Source organism: Amblyomma americanum, chromosome 1, assembly GCF_052857255.1.
Source record: "Amblyomma americanum isolate KBUSLIRL-KWMA chromosome 1, ASM5285725v1, whole genome shotgun sequence".
Classification (NCBI taxonomy): Eukaryota; Metazoa; Arthropoda; class Arachnida; order Ixodida; family Ixodidae; genus Amblyomma; species Amblyomma americanum.
Window position 1 is genome coordinate 270,627,253 of NC_135497.1, and position 17,880 is coordinate 270,645,132.

A 17,880-nucleotide genomic window follows, 5' to 3' on the forward strand; every position below is an offset into this window, starting at 1 on the left:
CGACGGCACTTTCCTTATTGCTTGGCTGCCCAGGCAGCACCAGTGCATCCATGAGGTATGCGTACAGAGCCCAATACATTTGAGGCGGCTGGCTTCCATGTCGTCTGTTATCGATGGACCGGCGCCAAACTTGCAACGCATCGTGCTGTATCCCCGAAGCACGGTTGAACCTGAGAGAGAATTTCTCCAAGCCTTTGGCCCGCCACAGTGTCTCCGTCACCTCGACCTTACGAACATTAACGTAAGCGATTCCCTAGCACCAAGGGTGGCCACACTGATGAGAACAAACGCGCCTACTCTCTGTAGCGTCCGGCTCGTTGGAAACCAGTTATCTCCGGAATCTGCCGGAACCCTGCTGCTCGCGCTTGTCGCTTGTCAGAGGCTGCAGGACCTCACCTTCCAGGACAGCAGGAAGTTATCCTCTTGCGAAGGCCTGACAAAAGTCTTAAGGAGCAGCAGGGATATTCAGAAGCTATCTTTGCTAGGTCTGTACGAAGATGCCGTGAGCTGCAGTCATACTAGGAGCATACGCGGAGCCTGTGCTCGCTGTTTGAGAGATCTGTTTGCTTGTTTAGAAGGACTTCAATCCTTTGAGCATCTGACGCTGGTAGCAGCCTTTATTGATGATACAATGGGAGGGGCACTGGCCAAATTTTTAACTAAAGATCACCCACTGCAGTCGCTTTCGCTGATAAACTGTAGTTTTGATAGTAGAGGAGCGACACACATTGCCAGTGCACTATCTGCGAACTCAAGTCTGGAGTGTCTAAACGTACAAAACAGTTTGCCTGCAGAAGAACTTGTCAGCAAGTTATGCTCGGGACTTCGCGCCAACAAGACTTTGAGAAGCCTCGTGCTGCCAGAGATCACCAGCACATCGTCTCTTCTACAAAAAGGAAGTCCCACCCTTGAGCTACTCAGGTCAGAGTTGCGCGTTCAGTTTTCCCTGTTTGTGCGTCTGCCATCGCTCGTGTCGCCAGCCCTGGGACAGGCCCTGAGATGCGCTACCAAGGTGATGATCGAGCACAGCGCGCTTGCTGGCGACATCATGTCCTCTGTGTATGCCTCATTGGCGTTAAACCACTCACTGCTCTCTCTCAGCATTGAATACGTGGGTGACGGCCCTGCCGGGGATGGCACCACAGAGGGAGGTCACATAGGTGCGCTCTGTTCGACGCTCAAGACATGCGCGCGCCTCCAGACATTTAAATTGGATGTGCGCAGAGCTTACGATGAAAGCGGGGACATGGTGCTGGCCAAGGTCTTTGATGCCCTGAATCATACCACATGCCTGAGGAAGCTTTCGGTGGTCACATCTCGACTGACCCTCAACACAGCTCAGTCCCTGTCGGCCCTCGTCGCCCAGTGCAAGAGGTGTTTGATTGAGCTGCACATTGTGAGCGTTGGCCCTATTCCCGACGCGGTCCTTGGAGTGCTTCACGAGATGGTGATCAGGAACGTTTTCCTGTCAAGGATAAGTGTCGGAGGCTCTGCTTGGGACGACGCGGTGCGGGCTAGTGTCGCCATTGACGATGCGAAGATGCACAACCAGCGTCTGCTCAATAAGGCAGCGCGATTCGTGATGAGACTCGACGGAATGCCAGAAGCGCTTCCCGATCATAACTGCGCCGCCGCATTCGACGAAATGTGTGGCGCGGCATCGCTGCGGTACCACCTGGTGGCGCTTTCAGGGAAATCCGAGGCCCAAGTGTCCCTAAACGTAAAGAGGGCGAGGCGCTACCTACTGGAGAACTTCATGGTCTTAGCGGGGGTTGTGCACGCGGCGGTTGTCTGCAACGCTGGGGTCGGCACCACGCAGCTGGATGCACTTAATGGAGACTGCTGGTGTGCCATAGCCCAGTACTTGAAGCTCAGTGATGTCATAAGATGATTGCTTACCTGTTGCTAGGACATTAATGCAGCATTTTCGTCTTGTGTCGGACGTGTATGTACCCGCACTATACAACTAAGCAAAATGTATTTAGTGATGCCGCAGGAAAAAGAGGGCACCCTTGGTTCAGCAAAAGCCTGGCTGGAAATAAAAATTTCGGAGGGCACTTAAGGCTACTTACGTGCTGTGAATGCGTAATAATGCACGCAGTGTGTTCGGCTGCGGCGATGGCGTACTACTATAATCCAGTGGCCTGCGAAGTTGATCTCTTCGCGCCGCCCGAATGGAAGTTGATGAAGACGACGACAGCCAAACCCAGCGCGATGGACTGGCAGTTTAGCGCGTGGGGTGTTGTGGTGCAGGGATGACGCAGTGCTTAGGATATGTTTTAGCAAGAAATTCTTGTCTTAACTATTGAGATCGGCTCCATGAGGCCTTACCTTAAGCATAGTGAGGAGAAACAGTTACCTCAGAGCCCTTATAATTTGCTCGAACTTGAATGCGAGGTTCCAGGCTTGTACACAGAGGAAACTATAACGATGAAGTGTCACCTTTAAAAGTTCGGTGCAGAACGCTTTTTGGCGGCCCGGGTACGATCCCGTAGCAATCGTGGTTTGCACTCTGAGGAGCCAACACGACACACGTACCTTGATTAGTGAGCATCGCCATGTGGCTGCCAAGCGAGTCTCTGAGCTCTTCTGGGGTGGCGCCCTGGTCACAAGTACAGATAAAATAGCTACCGAGTTTGCAAATCCCCAAACCTCTCTCTTTGCTGCCTCTTCAACTACTACTGATGACGTTCATTTAGCGCGCTGGGTGTCTGTGATTACGCCGCTTTCTGAGGATGACTGCGCGATAATAAGTGGTCCTTTAATCTTGGCTTAACGCGAAGACGCAGTTGATCGATTGCCACTTTCGAAAATTCCGGGAGCCGACGGGCTCTCAGGAGAATTTTAAAAGACTTTTAAATCTGTTTTGTCCGCTGTCTAACTGCAGATTTTTTAGACTGGTATTGATGTTGCATTTTTGCCACCGTCATTTACCAAAAGACATATTGTCTTAATACCAAAAGCTGATAAGAAAAAACTACGATTTGTAGATGGCTATATACACGCTTTCTGATGTTGATTATAAGATTTTCGCTAAGGTACTCTCAGATCAGTTGCAGCTTGCAATGTCTACTTTTATTGCACCTCATCAAACGTTATTTTTATGGTGTATGGTGTTTAACGTCCCAAAGCGACTCAGGCTATGAGGGACGCTGTAGTGAAGGTCTCCGGAAATTTCGACCACCTGGGGTTCTTTAACGTGTACTGACACCGCACCGCACACGGGCCTCTAGAATTTCGCCTCCATCGAAATTCGACCGCCGCGGCCGGGATCGAACCCGCGTCTTTCGGGCCAGCAGCCGAGCGCCGTAACCACTCAGCCACCGCGGCGGCCATCAAACAAGAGGCTTGAGGGGACGGTCAATATAGACTAATCCACATGTTGCGCGTACTCACGAACCCTAGCACTGCTGCAAATTGACCTGGCGAAGGCGTTCGATTGAGTGTGCCATTAATTCCTTTTATCTCTTTTAAATCACGTCAATCTTGGTTCAGTTCTTTCTAACTGGGATACGCCTCTGTTACAGAAACTGTTCCACGCGCTTCATTGTTAATGGATGTCTCTCACAACCAGTCCGAATTCAGTCCTCTGTGAAAAAAGGTTGCCCACTGTCCCCGCTCCTGTTTGCGCCACATATGGAACCACTTGGAAATAAGAGTTAGAAATAGTAGAGCAGTCAATGGCTTTCGTACTATGGGTCGCGAATTGAAGGTATTAGCTTATGCAGATGACCTCGCGTTTTTCTGCTCTGATAAGGCAAGTATCGATGAGGTTACTCGTTTAACGGAGCACTTTGGTTCAGCGTCGGGAGCTCCGATTAATCCTTTTAAGAGCTGCGGTCTCTGGTTTGGAATGTGGGGGGTCGACACCACCTGAATATGTTGGCATACAATGGACACGTAGGCCACCGAAGAACCTTGGCGTCCCATTGAGTGCCTGTAAGCATGTAGGGCACAATACTGGAAAGACCACGTGCTGATTCTTGAGCGCTATAAGCTCAGACTTTTGTCACCATGGACTCTCAATTCCAGGCAGGGCACCACATGTAATTAGTTCCTGGCCACTAAAATTTATTAAGTACTCCAAATTTTTCGTTGCACAAGACTTTATACCCAGCGTTTTCACAGAGTTTTCGCAACCTTTGTGTGGGATTCATCTTTTCAATCTATGAGGCGTGATAACCTTTTCTGGCCTGTACCGGCGGCCTTGGTTTAGTCCGCCTGTATGTCAGACAGATAGTTTCACGTTTCATGTTTTTTCCGTAACACTACACACCCAATAGTGCGTGCATTCTTGCAAATCAATTTAGTTCATGTTTTACCAAACCTCACTGAGTATTTGATGTTTCTGATCGTCCACGTTTGTGGGCTTCATGAATTAGGTGTATATTTGGCTGTTCGCTTCCCACTCGTTCCATTCTTCCCTGAGTTCATGTTTTGAGTGCCGGGGAAGCTATTGTGCGAGGGTTCAATTTGTATGCTCTTCGCTCCGCCCAAGTACTGCTCTCTATATTTTGGCTTACGGGGACATAATGTGCTCAGAAGACTACGCAAAATGCCCCTCTCGCCGTGTACGAAGACATTTTTTATAATAATAATAGTTTATAGTTATAATAGTAAGGAGGAAAAGGGAATTTTCGTGTCAACAGTAAATTGCCGCCTATGAAATGCTCAAGAAACGATTCAGCATTGTTTCATCACTACAATACAAGATACAATACTCACCTAGGATGTCTTGCACGGGGAAGTGAAAAAAAAACTTAATATGACACCGCATTCTGTACGATATCTCACTGCACTGCCATTTGTTGATGAACTGTTTACATGTTGCTTTTTTTCTAATTGGACTACACAGCCTCTGGAAAACATGCACGATGGACCGACATTGTGAATCTATTATTTCTACAAAAGACCAGTTCGTTAGAATGATTGTTCAGCTAAAGGAACTGTATGTCTAGACTGAGTCCAAATCGGAGGGGCACTCACTCTTAGTGCTGTTCTCTTCATTGCCTTTTTTCTTGTGCTGGGTTACTTAGGTGTGTCGTATTATGAATCGTGTTAGTTTCCCACCGTTTTCATCGTGGTTTGTACATAGGCCATGTGCACCGCGCGCCCGAATGAATTTTGTGTTGCGTTTTTTGCCTTGGCTTCGGTTGGAATGACATGATGACATGGAAAATCGAAAAATCAGTTACTGAAATAACTGCCGCGACCAACGCTGCGCTGATTTATCGAAACTATTTGTCCTGTGATCGCTTTGATTGTGGAGCATACGTTGGAAGGGGCGTGCACGAGCAAGTTCGCGACACTATAGTGAATATACTCGGCGCGTTGTGTTCCCAACGCTCGCGCTTTCGTGCGCAGTGGAACGCGCGCCCGAATGATTTTTTTGTTGCATTTTCTGCCTCGGATTCGGCTGCATGGCATGGGAGATACAAAAATTGCTTACCCAAATAACTGCCCCGACCCAAGTTGCACTGCTTTATCGGAACTTTTCGTACTGCGATCGCTTTGATCTCGGTGCGCACGGTGGAGTGAGCGAGCGAGCTCGCGGCACTATAGTGAATGTCTCGGAGTCGTGTTTTTCAGCCGGCGTTTTTTGCCCAATCTTATTAAAAATTTAACTCCGCAAAGAGGAAGTGGACCGACATGCGTCTAGATGTGCAGCCTAGGCTTTATTTGAACGGATGGCGGTTTAATGCTCCTATACTATATTCTCTCAAAGGCGCGTTCGCGCGTTCAACGGGCTGTGCTATTCGGGGTTTAGGTGATTACTCGTCTCAATTTTAATTATTTTAGTGCAGGAAAGCTTGGAGATTATTTCGGAGTTAATATACCTCAGACACCTCGCAGGCTACCGTTAAAAATATCCGACTGACGGTAGGCACGTAATGTTTTTTTTTTTTTTGTAAATAGGCGAATACAATGCCCTATAGTTGCGCACTGTAACACGGTTGTGATCAGAATTTTGATGTAGAGTTAACAGTTTGGGTTGATTAACAGCAACCAAAAAAAGCATTTAAACGCAGTTTCGTGAGCAACTACAGTGCCGCATGAGTGATTCGAATGCTTCTTGTTTAGGTGATTATCATCTTGGGTCAGCATATGCACTAATGGCTTGTAAGAGAACATTGCCTTCCCTCTTGTACTGCACCTGGCCTTAATTTCTTTATACCGTAATTCCGAAGGACATGGCTCTCAAGCTGATCTTCGGGGAAGTGATCCTAAGACGAATAAAGTAAGATTTTGTATGACACAACAATACGAAGCACGCAAAATATATAGAGAGCGTGAGCTTTCATAACTCGAAAAACGTGCGCAAGTGTTAACACTTCAGCAGGCCCCAAAAAAGGCCATAAGAGCTTTGCCAAAGTCGGACGTTGGAAATCGTCAGTATCAGTGCGTGCACCCCTGCGTTGGTGATTCATTTGACACCACCTATCCCCGTTACAACGTTCCACGCAGCGTGATTTTTGCATGAATTCGTGGCAGCGACGACGGCCTTGAACCCAGATTGTCTACAACTATGTTTAACGGAGGTCCTTGCTTGCATTCTCAATTATTATCCACACAGATATCGAGTATTCAGGCGATAGCTGCATTACTGTGCCTAGGCACAGTAACGCCCGATTTTGGTATGAACCCTGCCTGACAAATACGTTCAGCTATGCGCGCAACATGAAAGCTAGACCTGAATCGCAGGCAGCATGAACAGCGGGGCTTCAACAGCGATAAAAACCCCTTTGGAGTCGAGTTCGTGAGCGACGGAGTCCAACTACAACAAAACAAATATGTCCAGCGATGCGCCCAACATGAAAGATAGGCCTGCACCGCGAGCAGCATGAACAGCGTAGGCTTGAACAGCGAGAACCGCCCTTTTACTATCGAATTCGTGACACAAACACGGCAAGCAATGCGCGCAACATAAAAGCTAGACCTATATTGCGAGCAGCATGTTCAGCGGGTATCAAGCAGCGAGAACCGCCTCTTTAGTATGGGGTTCGCAAGCGAAGGAGTCCAACTGCGACAAAAATTCCTGCAGCAGTGCGCAGGATGAAAGCTAGACCTCCAACGCGAGCCACGTAAACATGGGGGCTCAAACAATATGAAGCGTAACTTTCGAGTCGAGCCTGCGAACGAGTCTGACTGCAACCACGTCGACACGCCAAGAAATGCGCGCAACATCAAAGCTGCACCTGCAGAATCTAGCAGAGCCGGCACGGTGGGCATAAGACAACAAGAAGCACAGCTTTCGCAGCCTACGAGCAAACGAGTCCATCTACAACTATGCCAAACAGCATTTACTGCGAAGAAAGACTGCAGTCACTCGCGCTTCGCACCAATCACCCGAAAAAAAAACACGACTGAAAACTGAAGAACGGCCACACACCACATAAAGTCGCAGATCCAGAACATTATCGAAGTTTGCCCGGCCAATTCTGTGCAACCAAACCTTTCGGTGAGCCGCGTTGCTTTTTCCGGACGGAACTATTAAAAAAAATCATTTCACACTGCCTCCTCGGTTGTTCCATCCATACGCGCTACAGAAGCTTGGCATCACCGCGACGCGTAGAGGCCATCAAAGATGGAAAAACACTTCCCGCCAAAACTGTTGCACAGAAAGAAAACGAAGCGCGATTCCTACCCGCGACAATGGCGCCGGCGCGCCTGCTGCGGAGCAAATAAGCGCGCGCTAACACGTAACCACGGCACCTCGGCCAATGGGAGGCTCAGATATCCGGCGGTGCGCTAGGAGAGGAGGGAAGCCGGAAAGTTCAAAGCTTTGCGTTACTTTTGCTTCATTGAGGGGCTTTATCGCATTGAGACTTGATGTGCCATCTACAATAGAATTCTAGAAACAAAAACCAGCGGTGTGCCAATGATGACGTCACGGTCCAATATGGTGGATAGAGGTGGAACTGTGCGAGTATGACGTCAGGGGACGAAATGGCGGCATAGTTTCGGTTTCTCGAATCCAAGATGGCGGCCATTAAAATTGGTTGTGCCCTCTCATCCCTTCCCCCCTCACCAAAAATATCTAAAACGAATAAGAAAACTCCCGTTACGGGACCCCTATACATGTATGCATTCGTTCCGCTATGCTCCGACAACAACGGGCACCCATCCGTGGACAGTTGTTACCGAATTTGGTAGGCAAATAAAACCCTATGGGTTGTGGTATAGAAATAAAACCGCAATTACATAATAGGTGCAACTAGACAATGGGCAGACGTGCATCGTAATTTCTATGATAGATGGCGCTAGGCGGCGATCATTCCGTGCACGCGTAGCCAAGCATGGTGGCAATTCACCCCGTTCCGAAGGGTATTACATTCCATTTCTCGAGACGAGAAACGGAATGTCTAGTAAACCAAACAGCTAACGCTCATTACTTCAACGTGTTCCAGACGGTGGCGGCCTTTTTTCTTTCTTTCCTGGTGATAGAGGCACTGCCGATGACGTCATGAGGTCACGTGGGTTTTCGGACCGTCTGGCGTGGACGACGGATTTCGCGCCTCATGAGCGATATAATGCTTGCCCATTAATAAGTTACAGGCGGTACCCTACCTGCCTGGAGTATCACGTAACTCGAAGAAAGTGGCGCAACGGCACGGACTGAAAATGGCACCCAGTAAGTTTTCCGGGTCTTTGTGCCCTGATTGCGAAGGGCTACAAAAGAAGCGAAGATACCAACGGCTGCGCTATTAAATATGCCAAGAAGTTTGTTGTTTGTGCTGCTCGCGTCGTCTACACAGGTGTACCCCTATCTAGTGTAGGGTGTGTACGGGCACGGCCGGTATGGAGTGCGCGCGTCCGTTTTACGGCCTGGGCAAAGATAACAATTTCCGTCGTGATAGACGCCGAGTGTGGTTCTAGACGCTTCCGCTCCGCGTGCTGATTGCTAAGACACGCTGTAAGCGACGCTGGCGCGTCGTCGCAGCAGGTAGTGTCCGTGGTCATTTGCACTTGAGCTGTGCCGCGGGACTGTCTCGCGCGTGCTTTCGTCACGTTTTTGACAACCTGTACAGCCCTGCAAATGTCATGGGGCGCTTTTGTGCAAATTTTTCATTCTTTGACGCGCGTGCCTTGCATTGATTCCTTAGTGCTGGCGCCGCGCAAGAATGGTTGAGTGTTTTGTACTTTTCTACAATTCCACGTGGAGACTCCTGTTTTTTTTTTTTTCAGGCGTGCTGCAGCTCACAAGCGATAACAGCAGCTTCCTGTACATGGTTGGCTTGACTGCTCGTGTAGTGGCAGATAAAAATGCACAAATTGGACAGCAACAGTGGTAGCAAGTGAAACATCGTATCCCCCGTCTCAAGAGCAGGTTGTTGCTACAGTATCAACTCCGCAGCTAGTTGCTCAGCTGCTGCTTGCGGTGAAGGAGTTCCCGGAACCTAAAAGCTGCAGTTCTGCCTCACTTTTTGCGGTCTTCCCTCCTAGATTGCCAAAGCAATGCATGCCACAGCCATAAAGTGCACACGGCGAATCTCATCACTGGCAAGTTTGTAAGGGCCTTGCATGTAAACATAACGAAAACATTAACCAATCTCAATGACAACAAGGGACTGGCGGGCGTAACGGTGGACAGTAAATAACAGAGACGTAAAGTTTGTGGAACTGCCCATTTTGCTATCGGTTTGTCTTCGGGGCCAGGAGTCTACCACTTTTCTTTCAAAATAAATTCGTTGAAGATTTTGGCTCGCGCGTTTCGATTCTTTTCATGTGCACATTAAGCCACAGAAAAGCCCACTGCAGCAAAATCCAGAAACAGGCATGCAGTGGACACAAATGCTGCTGCGGCCGGTTCTGAGTACTTGCAAAAATGCTAACGCTACAGTCTGACATATGTTGTAGCATCTTTATTAACTTAAAGAAATCGTCAATAATTATGGCACGCGAACGCACATTAAATGGCTGACTGCAGCGTGCCGTTCTCGTTATTACAAGCGAAGCGCTTCACCACATCCGGGTTGACTAACAGCGCCACCACCTGGGACGGTGAAAAGCGCGGGCAAATAGCCCTTTTTACAGGCCGTGAAACGGACGCGTGCGCTCCACCCGGTCGTGATACGGGCAAGACCAGGAGATGTGTAATCAACCGGGCACGTGATTATAGAAATCCCTGGTAAATTCGTTCGATCAGAACCATTTGCCGGGTCATTACAGACAGTGTGAAAGATTGCTTGCCGGCTTTTGACAAGATCTTGCTTATCAGAAAAGGAAGGAAAAAATAGAGAGGAAGGAAATTTTCTGAAGACCTTCCCCACTAGGTTGCTGGGCGTCGTGACACCTCTATCACTGCACCGTGCATTATACTACCGAATAAGGAATTGAGCTTTCCTGAAAAATAACGAGCACGTTTAACAAGAAAAAAAATTATGCCGCCACCCTCTGGAAGGCGTTGAAGTGACGAGTGTTAGCTGTTTGGTAGCGCCGTCTATCATCCATGCTATGTATTTCCACGTGATTAGGCTACTTTTCCGAACGTTACTAACTCTCGGTAAACGTTACTAGTAACGTTAGGAAATATTCGTCGGAACGTTAGTCTAGTAACGTTGACTTTTACATGCCTCACGGCGAGCGGACGCCTACCGCCTTGAGGTCGGATATTTTTGACTGATTTGGGCCGAAAAAGTTTTTCGACTCTTTGGAGGGCCATTTTTCCCTACCTCAAGGCGGCAGGTGCCCGGTCGCAATAAGGTATTAATTTGTGAGCTGCCGAGTGCTGACGTCACGGCCGCCATGTTAAGCTTAACATAACTAAATATTAACCTAATTATGCAATTTTGGTGTCCAGCATGTTCTACTCTTCGAGCCCGTTACAAATAAGCCGTTAGTTCGATCATGACGTTATCGGTTAATTAATTATAAGCAATATAAGCCTAACCATAGCTAAGTATCAACTTCATTAGTTAATTTTGATCTCTAACGTGTTCTACCCATGTAGAGGATTCCAAATATCTCATTCATTTTATGGTGACCTCATTAATTGCTGAGTTATAGGCGAATAAACATAGTGACGTGACTATAGTTCATTATGACGTCACCAATCAATCACCAATTCGACATACTAATGGCGTCACCAATCACAAACTAATTCGGTTTCTATATCGATTTACTATGAGGGCCGCCATCTTGAATTCCGCGCACTTAGAAAACTTCACGCCGAATGGAGGTGGTAGCAGACCCCAAGAAATCGAGAAACGTGATGAGGGTTTATGGGGATTTAACGTCCCAAAGCGACTCCGCCTATGAGAGACGCCGTAGTGAAGGGCTCCGGAAATTTCGACCACCTGGGGTTCCTTAACGTGCACTGACATCGCATAGTACACGGACCTCTGAAATTTCGCCTCCATCGAAATTCGACCGCCGCGGCCGGGATCGAACCCGCGTCTTTCCGGCCGGCAGCCGAGCGCCGTAACCACTCAGCCACCGCGGCAGCGACAGAAACGTGATGAATAAGAACTAACGCTCTTAAAACAAAACAGAGAGAAAATATTTGTCTGCGGGATGGGAACCTCCGGTTTGTGCTCGTGTGCGCCCCAATGATGTCATCAGCTTCTTAAGGTACGGGGAGCTGATCCAAGAACCTTCACATTGCGAGGCGAGCACGCAACCCGTAGTCCACAAAACCGCGTTGTTTCTTCGCTAACAACGGGAGATCTAATGTATGCTTTGCCTTATACGGCTGTAAGCTAATGCGCAGGTGTGTCCTTTGAAAAGAAGGAAAAAAGTTTAAATAAAAAAAATCGATATTTTCGCCTTCAATGCACGTAAGTAGTGATAAGTGCATGCCCTCCGTAATATATTATTCTTTTTTTGCGTGGCTGTCCACGTATGGGCGTTTCTTTTTTTTTTTGCTTTCATAAGACGCATGTGTTGTATGTTTACCTCGATAGGCCCCCTTTCAAGAAAAGTCCAGCTGTTAGTCTAACGCTGTCCTGTGCCCTCCTGCCTTGGTGCTCGTGTGTTTTTGCACAGGTTCTACTGTCTTGCTCGTGAACTCCTGTGTGCTTGTAGGAAAATGAAAATTAAAATTTGTTATTGAGGACAGGAAATGGCGCAGTAGCTGTCTCACATCGCGGTGGACACCCGAACCGAGCCGTAACGGGAGGGATAAAGGAGGGAGTGAAAGAAGAAAGGAAGAAGGAGGTGCCGTAGTGGAGGGCTCCGGAATAATTTAGACCACCTGGGATCTTTATCGTGCACTGGCATCGCACAGCACACGGGCGCCTTTGCGTTTCGCCTCCATCCAAACGAGACCGCCGCGGCCGGGTTCGAGCCCGGGAACTCCGACTCAGTTTTTGAATCACGTAATATGTAGCGCTGCAGCAATCGACAGAAAAGTGCGGTATGCGGCCGGGTTCACGGAGAAAAATTTATTTCTGTACAGCAAGGCAAAGCAGGTCAGTGAAAAGCGTAGAATCACGAGCGGACGTGCGTGCTCCATCCCTTGGAAGAATACCAGCTCACTGGCTATCCAGGGAACGAATAAATATTTTTTTTTCGCGAATCCACATCCCGGAAACTTGTTCATGACTGCATGTTCTGCACCCTACAAAGCCGCAAGCAATGACGCGCAGTCGAATCGTTGCTTCAATTCCTTGGGCATATAAAGTGATATCAAAGAAGGCGGAACAAACAAAAAATTTCAGGTCGCGAGGTTTTTGTTTACTTGTGTCGTTGCTAGAAACGGCTTCCTTGAATGGTGAGAAGGAGCCTCCCTTACCCCTGAGAACCTTGTAAGCTTAATGGGCACCGTAAGCGCCCGACTATGCGACTAAAAATCAGACCATGCGGCCTGGGAACTTTTGACGAACAGTGTACCTCCGCCAGTCGGCACGGGAATGCCACAATATGCATTGGAGGCATGAGCTTGTTGGGATGCCAGCGCAGGCAAAGTATATGGCGATCGAGTCCTGCGAGTCCCAAAAAGATTGCTGAACTTCATTATGTCACCGGGCGCCCGCAAGAGGCCTCCGCGCTGCGCTCTACTCAACGAGAACTTTCGCTTTCGCGCTTCCAAGTATAGCTTTCTAGGACATCGGTTTAAATTGTGAGGCAACTACAGAATATTGCAAGATAAAATTATGAACCTAATGATGTGATTGGTCGAACCTTCCGCTGCGTAGCAGAATCTTGATTCAACAGTTCGTCCTGAGCTCGCACCGATTAGTTAAGACTGCCATAGAAATAAAAAACGGTGGTGGGGGGGGGGGGGGGGGGGGGGGGGTTGGCAAAAAGCAGCAGACAGCTAAGAGTCCCGAGGAGGGATCTGTGGATATATCCATTGTTATCGTGGGGTCTTAAGATATTGTAGCGAAGAGAAAGTTGAAGCGCGATTGCCGCGTGCCGACGACGACGCCGCTGCTGGCGGACCTGCCTGTTCCCGTGTTCTTGTGCTCCTGCTATCACTACCTGTGCTCGCCGCCGGCCTATACGTCAAGCAAGCCGTGACATTTGGTGCAGGTGCTGGGTAACACATCTCATGCAGCGCACCCCGCCTTGCAATTCGAGCCCGGTACTAAGTCCTGGCCGTCGGGTTTTCCTGGAGCCCTCGGGAGAAACAGAGACTCGCGCTAGCCGACGTCAGCATGGCCAAGCGTCGGAATTCGGACTCTTGCCCCAGGGATCGAGGACATCTAGGACCAACGCCACCATGCCGTCCCAGTCACAACAAACCGACCCCGCGATCGCGCCGAGGATCGTCTACGTGCCGTTCACCCCAAGATCTGTCGCCCCGTTCCGTGGCGATGGACTTGATGATGTTGAAGACTGGGTCCAGCACTATGAACGGGTAGCTCAACATAATGGGTGGACACCCGACAAATGTCTGCAGAACATGTACTTCTCCTTAGATGCCACAGTGAAATACTGGTTCGAGAACCACGAGGCTTCGCTAACATCATGGGAGACGTGCAAGAGCGAACTGGTACGCACATTTGCAAACCAGTACCGGCGACAGCATGCTGAAGATCTGCTCCACGCTTGCATACAGGCTCCCACCGAGAGCGTGAGAAGTTCCATCGAAGACGTACTGCGTCTGAGTGCCCGCGCTGACACTCGGGCTACTGAAGAGAAGAATGTGCGGGCCTTAATGAGGGGTGTCCGGAATGCATCTTTGGAGGACTCATCCGCAACCCTTCTACCACAGTGGCCGAATTCGTCGCTGAAGCGACCAACATCGAGCACGCATTGACGACAAGAACCAGTCACTTTCAGCGTCTGAGCGCCCTTACTGTCGTCTCAAGTCTTGCTTCGTCTGGCCCCAGCGGTGTTGGCCTTGCCGATGTTCGCGAAATTATCGGCGACGTCGTCCGAGAGGAGCTGAAAAGGCTGTACCCAGCCCCTGACCAGCCTGCATCTGTCTCCATCGCGACGGCTGTTCGGGACTAACTGCGACACGCGCTGGCGTCCGAAGACGTACCCATTGTATATAGCTGCAGCCGACCAACCATCTCTGAGCTACGCCGCCGCCGTCCGTCGTCCACCTCCCGTACATCGTCAGTACCAGAACGCTGCCGATTCCGGCCCTCGACGCTACGAGTTCGTGCCCCCGTCTGATGCACGCCTGGAACCGCTGGGCCGCAGGAAAACCGACATCTGGTGGACTGCAGACCGGAGGCTGCTGTGTTTCCACTGCGGTGAGCCTGACCACATGTACCGCTACTGTCCGTACCGCGAACTCGGCCTTCGAGGTATCAACCGGGCTGATCCGCGCCCCCGCCACGGTGAACAGCCCCGCTACATACAGGACATTTGCTAAGCCAAGATAAACTAAGTTAGCGAACAAAAATCCAACAGTCCCCCCCGCAAGAAATAAATTCGAACTAAACAACTAAGCACACCCGACGCGCGTTGAATGAAAAAACTGCGTTTGGAGCTAATTCGCTAGTGGTTGACTGAGTAATGTCTGTTTACCTATGACAATTCTGCGTGAGTGCAGCCAACACAACTCGGACTCGTGTTTGATGTTACGTTCTTCCTCTGGGCTGCGTCGGGCTACGTGTTCAGAGCTGTTCGTCCTATGACATTGCCGCGAAGACTTGTAATGTTTTTGTTCATGCTGAAAGCTGCCGGCGCGCGTCTTTATCTCGTCGCTTGCGAATCGCGATGCATTATACGATCAGGTTTGTCTCGAATAATCCCAGCCACGCGCAGCTGCTTCTGCGTTGTTCGAAAACTACCGTGGCTGCTTTCGTGCTTTATATCGAATGTCCTTTGTGGGCCTTGAATTGAGCACGGTCGAGAGCAGCGGTGATTCTGTTCCTCGATGACCTCCGAGCACGTCTATTCGAGGCAAACTGCACCAGCGCAGCGTGGTTCGAAGGTGTCTCATGCGCACGGCATTGTAAGCGCTCAAGTAATAGTTTGGAGAAATAAAATAAGTAATCAGAGGGAGGGAAAAAGAAAGCGTGAACTTCCCATAGAGGTATAACAGACAAACTACAACAATGCACGACGAAGTTCCTTCTGTGACAAACTTAGAGCTTGCAGGACGACGCATTTCAGGAGCATAGAGCTTTTTTTCTCTTTTTTTAAAACTTGTAGCAGTTGAAATGGCGCAAGCCTGGTTATTGCAGATACTGGAAGAGCGATGAATACAGTGTATAGTCCATTGCTGAGCTTCCTTAGCTGTCTCGTTCATTAGTTCATAGTTTGGTGACGTGCACTGTAAAAAATGGGTCGTATATAACTACACTTTTTACGGTAAAAGCATTGGCAGAATCGGCTGCATCATTTTCATGCGTTCTAATCAATGTACTACTGGGGACAAAACTTTGCGGGACGCGAGTTCTTGGAAAAACGTTTATTGTAGCTCCCCCTCGCTACCCATGCAGTCGCCTGATATTGTGTGAAGGTATTAAAGGCCTAAATGCTCCTTCCTCTGGTACAATATCAGGCGAGTGGGCAGCGGGGTGGAGCTGCAATAAACGTTTCTCCTAGAACTCGCGTCCCGGAAACTTTTGTCACCAGCAGCACATACCATAAAATATACAGCGCGCTGGGAAGCCTACGCGACCTTCTTATTTACGTGCACTACTGCCATCCCACTGTAAATTTGTAAAGGGGACTTTTCAACCTATGCAGTTCTGCTAGCTTACTTCATTAGTTTTATGCAGTGGTTTTCTCAAATGTTAGTGTTACTATTTGATGCTCCAAAGTAGATTCACAATGATCCACAAATCGCAACAAAAGGCACGCTACTGCTGTTTCTCTTTTCAGACAGCTATAGGATACCGAGAGAGAGAGAGTAAAATGTCAGTACACTTGAGATGTACGCCCACAGCTTGCCAGGGGCTAAGTACGAGTACAACGGGTTATGAGAGAAAATTAGCAAAGCGTTAGCCAGGATGAGTGCAATAAGACAACGGGATCGTCGAATTGAGAATAATAATAATAATAATTGGTTTTGGGGGGGAAAGGAAATGGCGCAGTATCTGTCTCGTATATCGTTGGACACCTGAACCGCGCCGTAAGGGAAGGGATAAAGGAGGGAGTGAAAGAACAAAGGAAGAATGAGGTCCCGTAGTGGAGGGCTCCGGAATAATTTCGACCACCTGGGGATCTTTAACGTGCACTCACATCGCACAGCACACGAGCGCCTTGGCGTTTTTCCTCCATAAAAACGCAGCCGCCGCGGTCGGGTTCGAACCCGGGAACTCCGGATCAGTAGTCGAGCGCCCTAACCACTGAGCCACCGCGGCGGGGCGAATTGAGAAGTGCAGTTTCCGTTTTGACGCATTGCTTCGCAACTTTAGACACACGCGGGTTGCTGACTGAGAGGCTGTGTGTATACTGCAGCGCCTTCTGCTCACAGACTGTCGTCACATTATTGTAGCCGTTACTGTGACGGCACTGACAGCGTTTATAACCGTATACCAAGCTGTCGCGGCTTGCGCGACGCTTCGGCGGCATTTGCATCTCTGCCGTCATCATGCGGACCGCGTACGTGATTCGTGGCCCCCTGGCTCCTGGATTCAGCTGCGCTCACTCTTTCATACTTAGCAATCCGAACTTTTGTTCTTGAGAAGCATTCCCTGCGTTAGTAAAAGCGGGGGCAGTGTAGCAATCAAGGAATACATCTGCATTTTTGACAACAACATTGAGTTGTTTCGACGTGGAGACCATGGAGGCCTGGTTCCATTTGCCTAAGCGAGAAGGAAATAGTATGTGTGCTGCGTGCCTGTCGCTTTCGGCTGGTACTTTCGCTCGTTCTTTTTCTCGTTTGTATGATTTCTGCACAAGATAGTTTTTGGAACTAAACTTCTGTTTATGTCTTTGTCTTGTGGCCCGAATCGCTTGACTTCTGCCCTCTCGCTTTTTTTTTTTTTACGGCGAAGACATTCGATATTGCAGCCATTGCTTAAAACATGAGCATTTGTGCATTAATTACTGGCAGAATCAACTGCTCTTGAGAATAGTTACGCCAAGATGAACTACACGCCACTTTTTACCGCATATATCACCGAAAAAAAAAACGGTAATGCTTCCATGAGAAATAATAATCCCCGAAAAAATAAATTGCGCTCTGAAATAAACGCCGAAGAAAGGGCGCAGAGTTTTAAAAAAATAAAAACCGAACAGCTCGAGCCCTATATATAAGAAGCGCACCTGTCGACCAAATAAGCCACAGGTATGGCAGACAAACGGAGCGCTTTCAGGGGCGCTTCCTCGGTTACATCAGAGCCCCTGAGTCACCCGCTCCAGGTGCGCGTTCTCGGCTTCCCTGCGCACAGACCGGTCAGCGTTCACCCCAAATGCGTGCTGGTAAACAAGTGGATAGTTGGCACATTGCACGCGTATGGAATGTAGAGCTCTGGGCAAACTTGCTATGTTCTCTTTAGTCCCTGTTTGTCGGCGCCAGCCGAGCTG

At 49.0% G+C, this 17,880-nt stretch overlaps 1 protein-coding gene across 1 annotated transcript; it reads left to right on the forward strand.

The window, feature by feature from the left end:
- The first annotated feature begins 430 nt into the window (after window positions 1-430).
- On the forward strand, window positions 431-1,951 carry LOC144117706 (uncharacterized). The gene has a single exon (XM_077651248.1). The coding sequence runs from the start codon at window positions 632-634 to the stop codon at window positions 1,889-1,891; it is 1,260 nt and encodes a 419-aa protein (XP_077507374.1). The 5' UTR covers window positions 431-631; the 3' UTR covers window positions 1,892-1,951.
- The last annotated feature ends 15,929 nt before the right edge of the window (window positions 1,952-17,880 follow it).